This window comes from Medicago sativa, chromosome 7 (assembly GCF_051527215.1).
Source record: "Medicago sativa cultivar Bolivia chromosome 7, Bolivia_mono, whole genome shotgun sequence".
NCBI lineage: Eukaryota > Viridiplantae > Streptophyta > Magnoliopsida > Fabales > Fabaceae > Medicago > Medicago sativa.
This window is the reverse complement of record NC_140755.1, coordinates 81,011,815-81,022,073: the sequence shown is the minus strand read 5'-3', so window position 1 is coordinate 81,022,073 and position 10,259 is coordinate 81,011,815. Positions and strand designations below refer to the sequence as shown.

At 31.8% G+C, this 10,259-nt stretch overlaps 1 protein-coding gene across 3 annotated transcripts; it reads left to right on the top strand.

Annotated features, from left to right (window-relative positions):
• Nucleotides 1–321: 321 nt before the first annotated feature.
• On the top strand, nt 322–7,607 carry LOC146909111 (uncharacterized). 3 transcript variants are annotated; one of them, XM_085726978.1, is made up of 13 exons: nt 322–782; nt 947–1,019; nt 1,254–1,403; nt 1,662–1,698; nt 1,821–1,955; nt 2,346–2,478; nt 3,047–3,106; nt 3,507–3,759; nt 4,101–4,165; nt 5,779–5,943; nt 6,532–6,684; nt 6,825–6,896; nt 6,991–7,607. In XM_085726978.1, exons 9-13 carry the CDS (start codon nt 4,132–4,134, stop codon nt 7,446–7,448), a joined length of 882 nt encoding a protein of 293 aa, XP_085583104.1. In that variant the 5' UTR covers nt 322–782; nt 947–1,019; nt 1,254–1,403; nt 1,662–1,698; nt 1,821–1,955; nt 2,346–2,478; nt 3,047–3,106; nt 3,507–3,759; nt 4,101–4,131; the 3' UTR covers nt 7,449–7,607. The 3 variants fall into 3 exon arrangements, with proteins under 3 accessions (XP_085583104.1, XP_085583103.1, XP_085583102.1); XM_085726977.1 differs by having other exon boundaries at nt 4,098–4,165; XM_085726976.1 differs by lacking the exons at nt 322–782; nt 947–1,019 and having other exon boundaries at nt 1,248–1,403; nt 3,507–4,165.
• The last annotated feature ends 2,652 nt before the right edge of the window (nt 7,608–10,259 follow it).

Genomic DNA, 10,259 nt, shown 5'->3' with positions numbered 1-10,259 from the left:
AATCGCGGGAGTATTTTCCACTTCTATTAAACTTAGTCATGGCATAAAAATAGGAATGCTATTAAGCTAAATTATTAAACACGTTTTAAAGTTTAAATAAAGAAGAAGTCAAAATCTATGTATATGCTTTGATGACTTAAGAGAGATTTAAGGAATGGTTTGTTACATGGAACCGGTCAAATAAATCAGCTAAAAATATTTTCACTTAAAATAAGGAATATAAAATATAATTGAAAAAACTTTTGAAATCTATCTATATATAAAAGTTAACCCATGCCAATATTTTAGCCCTAATTAAACCTAAACCCTAATGAATAAAATTCCAGTTTTAACCCTTACCTTAACCTTAATTACGAAACAGCTGTAGTAACAAAATAAGAGAAAAAAAAGCCGCAAACAACATAATAGAAACCAAATAATCCTATTACTCCTATTAGTTTTCTTTTTCTACGCGTTTTCGTTTTCCAACTCTTTTCTGCCTAGCTTTGTTTCACTACACCTATCTCTCTCTCTCTCTTTCATTTTCTCTCCAAAACCATAGTTTCTTCTCTCTCAAAACCCTAGCTTCTTCCTCCTCTCTTCCACAATTCCTCTGTTCGATTTCCCTAACCCAGGACCTAGCAATCATGCATCTCTCTACACATTTTTTCTGTTCAATCGGGAGAAGAGAAACCACACCGGAACTGGCACCGCAACAGATGATGCATAATCTATTCAGAGATCAATCGGAAGAGGAAGAAGAGCTCGAATCCGAATACGAATTCAATCCTCGACTCAATTCGGTAAGATTATCATTTAATTCTGCGTAATTTCAATATATTTTTTCTATACCTTAGCTTCATTCAAATTTTGTGTAAAATTTCAATTGATCTGATACATATTCATTTGTTTATGCATTTGGAAGATCATATTTGAAATTTGAAATGGTGAATTTATGGTATTGCAGGATGAAGGAGAGAGAAGGGTAGGGCAAGAAGGTGAAGGACAGGGAGTGCTTGAAGAAGAAGTAGAGAGTGAAGGTGAGAGGGAGGTTGATGTCGCACAAACTTTCTCATCTCTTTTTTCTTCTGTCTTTCTTCATTTTTTTTCCTGATAAAATTTTGTTTTAGTTTGTTCACCCATTCTATAATTGTTTTGTTCTAATTTCATTTCTCTTCTTCTGTTTTTTTTGTGTGTTTATATAGAAGTAGCTTCAAAATGGTATTGTCTATATTACTTAAGCTTAACCATTTACAGATTTTGGTTAATTGCAGCTCATTACAGATTTTGGCTTCAAAAAATATGAAACTGTAGGCTTGCTGCAGCTTTAGAAACATCAATTGCGGTAGTGATTTCATGTCACAGCTCGCGGTGATGGTTTTTGCGGTGGTAATTGCATGTAGTGGCTCGAATCTTAATCAAGGGTGAGTTGTTTCCTTCTTCTTTATGCGTTTATTTATATTCAATCACTTTTTGTTTAAGTTTTTTAGCTTTAGTTTCTTCTACTTTTACATGTTTGATTGAATGCCTCATTGATTTTCACTTTCAACACTCATGCCCTTTTTGTGTTACAAATGTGTGTTTTAGAATTTAGATTTAGGCTTGAAATCGTCTCTTATCCTATTACATTCTTGAATGCCTACATGTGTGTTTTAGTAACAGTTTTGTCATACTAAAAACAGATTATTCTACTCCCACCATACAAAAAGGCTAAGAGAGGTAAGTATCTATGTCTTATATGTGTTGAAAGGAGATGCTTCCTTATGGAAATTCTACATTATTGTTTAACATTTCAAAGCAATGCAGTCTAATCATGCATATTTATTTTGCTATTTCCAAAGATGACTGAATCTGAAATCAAGTGTGGGAAGATTGAGTTGGCTTTAAAGGCTAGAGTCATTCACCTGTGGAGTATTCCTGATCGAAACAATCCTGCTGAAGAGGGTAGCCTTCATATGCTCTTGCTGGATGAAAAGGTCCTAATTTCATATCTATTCTATTTTCTTAACCCTTTTTATTTCAATAATGAAACTAAATACGTGAATCTTTAAATGGCAATGTATAAAATGCAAGGATTTTTGTTTATGCGTTTCAATTTTTTTCATCAATGGTAATTTTTATTTCTCAACAATGATGTTTTTGCGGTGGTGGTTGTTGGAAGAACGTTCTCGATTGCCATGTTATACATTCTTACATTTTATTTCCACGCTTCTTTCACAAATCAAAATAATTGTTCATATAAATAATTGTTGAGATTTGGATGTTTTTTTTTTTTTTTGTCAATTTAGGGGGTTTCACCATTTTTTACTTTGTTAGTTTTCTGCATATAGATTCAGTTTCAACAATTGTTACATCTTACATTATAGGGTTATTTGGCTGCAAATAATTTATCTACAAAACAACCAATTGCAACCTTTGCAATGGACTCGAGGAATCCTGTAGAATTCATCATTGCGAGGAACAATTGAGGAGTTGCATCTACTTTGCTGAGCTTAAAAGGTTGGTTCATTTTTGTCTTCACTTGACCATGACATGAATTTTTATTTCTTAATTATATTCACAGTATCATTTTCAATTCCTGACCATATATGATATTAACTCTGTCTTAACTCTAGGTGATATATAGCAACATTGATTGGGAATCCTCCAATTTTAGAGTCTATGTAGGATTTTGAAAATTATGTTGCAGCTTCCATTAGATCTTTCATAACATTATACAATATATGGTTTATAATTATATTTTCTCACCAATTTAATCACTTTTTAATAGCCCCTTTATTAAATTTCTCTTTCCAATTAATTTCTAAATGTCTTTTTAAGGTTTTGAACTTATACCTTTTGATAATTTTTGTTTTCAATTCGAAGTCTTTCAAATATCATTTTACACAAAATATGTCTCACAAGTAAATTATGGTATCTTGCAAGAGTTCTTAATATATGAATAAGAAATTGACAAGGAAGTAAACACAAAAAAAGGATTAAGTTCTTTCTTTTGGATATTCAGAGTGCAATGATTAAAATTTAGGTGTTGCAGATATAATTTATGTTTGCTTTTGGTTTGTCGAAGGAGCATAAAAGAGCAGCGGATGGGTATTACTAGAGAAACATAGGAGCAACAGGTTAATAGGTATGCAATTTTTCCTTTTCTTTAATTCACAAGTTTACTATTTTCATTTATACATAAAAAGCTTTTGCATTTATTGAGCTCTTCGTTTTGCACCTTTTCCATTTCCACTCTGAACTCTTTTTATTCTAATTTATATCTTGAAAGTCATGTTATAGGAAATAAATGTAATGTGAATAAAATCCATGGAATATATTATTTATTCTCTTTAATATAAAGGATGCTGATCATGTGTGTCACTATGACTAGAGTCTAGAAATATGCATTGGCCAATGCAGATAATGCTATTGGTGCGGGATGATTTTCTTTAGATAGGTTCATGTTGGTTTTATCATGACTTCAAATTTTGCGCAAGTACCTGCATCTCAACCTTCAAATTTTGTATTTTTTATGGTTTTATTAGGTAAACAATGGTGTTGTTAAGAATGAAAAGTAGAAAAAAGAATGGTAATTTTCGGCAGAATCGGAGAGAGTTCAAGGTAATTTTCTTCATAATTCGGAGCTGGATTTTGGCATGTGGAGTGGACTAATGTTGCGCAGCAGAGGGGTGTTTCAGATTGTAGCTGCTACATAGCAGTGTTTCTTCCACCCCTGCATTCTGTTTTGTGGCAGTGTGTTCCATCTGCAACATATCCTTTTTTCTGCTCTTAACTTTGGTATGCAATTGTTTTAGCTCTGTTTAAAAAATTGTATTGCCTCTTTTTGATGGATGTTTGTAATTGTCTCCTGCTGGTTTATTAATATAGATGGTTGTGGTTTAGCTCTTTAGTGTTGTTGGGTTTGGTATGTTTTCTTAGGGATGGTTTCTGATGTTCTCTCGGTCTTATTTCCTTTTGTTTATTATGCTATATGATATCCATTCAAAGTCTATGGCTGTTTTGGGGGATTATTGTAGCTTCTTTCAATACACAAGCGTATGAATTTGTTTTGTAGCCGTAGTTTCTGCAAGCACATTGTTTTGATTGAAAAACTGCATGCATGAATGTTGATTCAGCAGGAATGTTGGTTTCAATTGATCACATTTACTAATGGTTACTCTAATGCCAGCTGGTGTCTTTTCAGGTAAACACAAATACGAGTAATAATAGTTTTGATAGTCATAATGATAGGCGTGATTTTCGATTTCATTTTTGTAATTATTTTGGACCTCAGTGTGTTTTCTGGTAGAGCACACTTTTGTAATATCACTTCACTGGCTAAGCTTATTTAGCACTTGCTCTTGCTTTATTCTACTACTAATTTATGATACAACTATTCCTTATTATATATACTAACAATGACCACAAGAAATGAGGTTGACTGACCACTCATCTAAATTATTTCAATGGTTACTCATCCAAATTTTTAATTTTTCTTTTTAAATATATGGTAGATGATCGACATAAACAATAACAGACTAATAACAAGATAGTAAAGGCAGCACTCATCAAATTAAATTGGTTTTCGTAAAGGTTGTTGAATGAAACTCATATTTGAATAAGGAGGATAAAATAAAATATTGTTTGAATTAAGTTGAAACCATAATGTTTGATATAAGAACATCTTTTTATGTTGCTCTTACTATATTTGCTAATCCACTGCTCTTACATCAACATCATCAAGCGTGCACTGTTTTACAGTAAATAGAGTGATAGTACTTTTGCCGAAGACCTGGTGGTTTGTTTCTACGTAGATCTAAATAAGCATATAAGGGGAAAAATCGTATATATGTTTGCTTGAATAGGTGGAACTCATCATTGAATCTTTTGCATAATTTATCATTTTGTTAGTTAGTTAAATAGCATATAACTATGGCAATTTTAACAGTTAGAGAATATCATTGACATGGTTGAAGCTATATGTTTAAGGAGGAACATGAATCCCAATCTAAAATATCCATTATTTTGATTGTAGATTGTGTTGTATTCATACTATTTGAGTTAGATATAATTATATATGTGATAGGTGATTTAAAATGGTATTTATAGAACTTTATACTTTCCCTTCAAAAAAAAAACGTGCTTATATTTTATGCCTTTTTCCTCACTTAAGAGTTCCCAACTTATTCCTTATTTTTAAATGTGATGAAATCCTATTTTGTATTGATAAGTTGGACATTATCTTGGAATTTTCTGTTTTTATCTGTTTATTGTTGGTTTGGTTTTGCTTTAGTTGTTGCTGCCTCTTTTGTTGATTGCAGAAGTGCCTTTGCTGATTTTTTTTCCTTCCAGATCTGACATGGGACTGTTTTTTGAAGTATACTGATTTTGGTGGAGTTGGAGTGAAGGTTTTATGATTGGCATGTAGTATCTTTTTTCTTATTTGATATCTATAGATTTTCTTTAGAATATTTGTGGCTGTTTTGGTTCGTTTTAATCTCTGGTGTGTGGCATGTTGATTCAGCAGGAATGTTGGTTTCAATTGATCACATTTACTAATGGTTATTCTAGCATATATTCTAATATTTGCAACTTGAAACTCAGAGCTAGGCTTACGAATCCCTTCAAATACATTGTAAACGAGCTTAACACATATTCTAATATGATTGTTCAAACTTACACATATTCTATGAGTGTTTTCTCGGCAACTTAATTTATTAGATTGAGCTCCTGTATACTATCATGTCATTTGTTAAAAAAATTGGGGTATTATATTGTTTCACCTAATTTTGCTAAAACATGGATGTTTCTTTGCAGAAGTACCGAATAGGCGCGGTTCTAATAGCCAGACTAATGAAATCCTTGGAACCAGTGGACATGTTTTAGCAAATGCCACACATGTGTCTCACGACCATTCTGTTGGATCTTTTGATGGCACATGCGGTGAAAACCGCGAGGATTCTGATATACCAGACAATGAAGGTAAACTAGCAATGAACACACTTGGTTTCTATGCTATTCTATTTAGATTAAAATAGAAGCACACACACCTATTTGACCAAAAACTAAATTTTAATATACCAGGTGTATGTCAGTTTTGCACACTATGGAGTTGCTCTAAATGATTTAAATTAGTGTTAAATTACTATCTAACAAGATCGTATTACAGTACTTTTTTTCTCCAAATACATAGGAAATATATTTACTCAGTACAGAAAGAAGAAAGAAAGAAAAGATATATTAGAGAGATTTCGTACATGGAAACAAGGAAGAATATATTGAAAATGAACAGCCAGCCCAAGTAGTGCGTTAGATGCTCAAATAGTGAAAGATATATTAGGAACTAAGACTAAACAAATAGTGCATTAGATGCTCAAGTAATAGTTGAGACTTTTCTGCATAGATTTTACTATCGTAGTTGATATACATATGCTGCTTTGTTTGGATTTCTTATATCTCAGTTGGTAGAACACTTTGTTTCTTTACAAAAACTGAAAGTTATAAAAAAAAACAATTAAGCGGAAAAGAACATTACAATACTCTCAAATTTGTTTATTTCATTTGATTCAGTGATTCATTTGGATGATGATGTAAGTGTAAACCAGAACCATCTTTTTCAAGCCACATACACAATTTTGTCGTCTGTCACATCTACTAATGAAGAATCAATAGTTGAAAACTGCCTTCAAAATCAGGAAGACGAAGATATCCCACCAAATTCAGGTAATGTTGCTTTTTGTCCCTGCAACTTTATATTTATACTGTGTTGCTAATATCATATTGGATGAATATGAATTTTCATCGTAAAATTATATTGGTCCAAATATGATTTCTTAACGTATATAGTTGTTGTATTTGAACAGACATCAGCACTGACATTGTACATCAGAATTGCACTGATATGTTGTTGGAAATATTTTCGTCTATTCGATCAGGTACCATTATTTGTAATTTAAATATAAATATGTTTGCTTTCATCCGAGACATTGTTACAATATATACAATTGATGATACTCGCGTTATTTTTAGATTCTGTTGAAAGTGTAAGTTACGAGGATTTTGGGCAACCAGATTGTATATGCAAAGATTGTGGATCACACATGTGGTATGGAGAAAGGACTCGCAAGGATTGCAAGCCAATAGTGCCAGAATTCTCTATGTGTTGCAGGGAAGGGAGGATCAAAATTGCGTACCCACCGTTGCCTGAACCTCTTGCTGATTTGTATTACTCTGACAATAGAAGAAGCAAGTACTTTATGGAAAATATTCGATCTTTTAACAGTATGTTTGCCTTCACATCAATGGGTGGCAAGATTGACAGCTCTATGAATAGTGGGAACGCTCCTCCGACGTTTGTTTTGAATGGCGAAAACTATCATCGAATAGGTAGTTTGCTGCCAATGGAAGGAAATGACCCAAAGTTTGCTCAATTGTACATTTATGACACCGACAATGAAATCAAGAATAGAATGGCAACTGTAGGGTAAAATGTCATTAAATTTATATGTTATGTTACCGTAACAGGGTCGATGTCGTGGAAATTGTTTAATATGATACATTACAAAGGTTTCTGACAATTTATTTTATGAATTGAATTATACTATTTTTTGGATTCAAGTAAAATGTTTACTTTCATATTTGCGCTATATTTTTTCTTTTGAATGACCCGTGCGTTAGCACGGGTCGATGGTCTAGTATAAATAATATTTACAACAACCCTTGAGGCCTTGACGCAAATGTATGAGTGTAAGAGAGGTGTTGAATCAATGGAAGTTAACCACTCTGTCTGAACTGTTGATTCTTCTTCCTTCTTCATCTTCTTCTATGTTCTAACTCTTTAGTTTAGCTCATTCATGGAAATTAAATATGGTTTATTACAGAATTTTTAGCATAGATTCTTACAGGAATGAAGATGGATATTAAAGAGCCTTTATGTTCTTCACATCTTCTATACTTTTTCAAATGACGTCAAACACAAGTCCCATATTGACAAGATTAACAAAAACGTGAAGGTTTATATAGAAAAAGAGGTCTGTAATAACTGGGTAATGATGTAATGGAATTTAAATTCCAAAATTTATATTATTTATATTCCAGAATAATCATACCTTTTTAAAAAGATACATTTAAATTTAAATTCTACATCAGCATTGCAAATTTCACTTATAAGTTCATTCAAATAAAAAAAAAACGAATTTGTAAAGGAATTACATACAGTAATTTTCTGTTACTAGTTGTGTTAATAATTTTTTAAAGTACAAAAATTACTCTTGCGAAATATTTATCTACTTTATGTAGTTTCATAACATGTGCCCTTAGAACTCAAAGTTAACACTTTAAGCTTATATTTAACTTTTCTTTTCTTTTCTCTTATACTCTTAGAGTGTTGTGAGATGTAGTTACGTATTTGCTTTGGAAGGTGTGGGTGTACTAGGTTAGATATTTCACTTACATCAAAATTACAAATTTCACTTTTTAAGTTTATACTAATAAAAAAATACGAATTTATGCACTTACGTATAAAGGAATTACATACAATAATTTCTCCCTCAAAAAATAAAAAATACAATAATTTTCTGTTACTAGTCATGTTGTTAATTTTATTTAAGGTATAAAAATTACTTTTTCAATGCAAAATATCTATTTACTTTATGTAGTTTCATAACATGTGCTCGTAGAACACAAAGTTAACAAAACTCATTAATTAATTAAGAACTTTTAAATTACGAGATATTTTTTTACTTTCTTGCTTGTCAAGTCATGCTGGACATAAGGATATTTCTTGAACTGCAAGACAAGCAGAGAGGGGCCTATATATATGTTATATTTCTTCGTTACAAGACGCAAGATCATAAACACTTTAAGCTTATATTTAACTTTTTTTTTCTTTTCTTGTATTCTCTTATCTTAGAGTGTTGTGAGATGTAGATACCTATTTTCTTTGGAAGGTTTGGGTATACTAGGTTAGGTCAAAGGATGAGAGAGAAATTGAACCGTTGATTCTTCTTCATTCTTCATCAATCGTTTATGTTCTTCACTCTTCAGTTTAACTCACTCATATGGAAATTGAAAGTGGTTTATTGCATAAATTTTAGAATAAATTCATACGTGGATGAACATGGACATTAAAAAGCCTTTCTGTTTTTTCTCATTTAATTTTACTTCATTGTTGGACCTTGTCTTTCAAATGGTGTCAAATACATGTTCCACATCGACAAAATTAACAAAAACGTGAAAGTTTATATTAAAAAGAAGTGCATAAGAGGTAGATGATGTAGTGATTATGGAAATTAAATAGCAAAATTTAAATTTTATAGTTGCTACAAGTTTTTGTAAACTTGTTTCTACCTTTTTTCTCTCTTATATTCGTCTTGTAAAAATTTGCAACTTTATGTTTCTTTGTTGCGATTGTGTTATTTTATTTTTTTCTCTCTAACACTCCCTCTTTTATTGGATGAAATCAATGTATGTCACATCACTTTGTGTGTGTTCAATTTTCAAAGTGTAAACCCACAATGATTTTAACCAATAAGAGAGTATTACAGAGAGTGTTCAAAAGAGAGTGTTGCTTGCATTACTCTTTGGTTTACTCTTGGGATAAGTGTTCGTTGTATTCTTTGTGGTTCCATCATTGTTCGATCTTACACATCAGACAAGAATGGTGGCATTGTGAAAGTGTTGCAATCACAAATCTCATTGTGTAGTTTGGGTTAGAGAAAACTAATGGAAGACTCAATTTTACCGTGTGGATTTTTCAAGTCAAATATGTGTTGATACAATCGGGATTACACAAGGTTTTGATTAATACATGAGCATTGATTGACATTGATGCAAAGTGTATTGTGAGATTATATTAGTGGTTGAATGCTACCTGCCAACATGGATGTTGCATCATAAATTTTCAGCGTATTACTCGGTTCAAAAAGCAAGGAAGAAGTTCATCTACCTAATCAAAGAAATCTAGCTACCCATAAGAGATATGGAAATGAGATTAAGAAATTATGCATGAATAGATGATGAAGAGGTTGGTAAAATTTTGTTTTGAAGTTGTTTCCTTAGCCTCCGCCGCAAGGAAAACGAGTTTCTGGCCCTTTTTTGTATATTTTTCAACATTTTGTTGGTCATGCCCCTTTTATAGAGTTCATGAAGTCCTGTTTTTCAGTAATCTATCTCTCTCTCTCTCTCACTATCTCTCTCCTCCTAGGTGGTCTAATATTCTTCGAAAATTTTAAGAGTGTTAACCTAATATCACAAATAAATAATTATCTATACTTTGACTAACTCTATTTATTTGAACA

What these genes read in the sequence shown, in the direction of transcription:
- LOC146909111 (XM_085726978.1), top strand. Translation starts at nt 4,132, where the DNA reads ATGGTTACTCTAATGCCAGCTGGTGTCTTTTCAG. An exon ending in GCCAGCTGGTGTCTTTTCAG is followed by an intron (nt 4,166 to 5,778) that starts GTAAACACAAAT and finishes GTTTCTTTGCAG; the next exon opens with AAGTACCGAATAGGCGCGGT. An exon ending in AGATATCCCACCAAATTCAG is followed by an intron (nt 6,685 to 6,824) that starts GTAATGTTGCTT and finishes GTATTTGAACAG; the next exon opens with ACATCAGCACTGACATTGTA.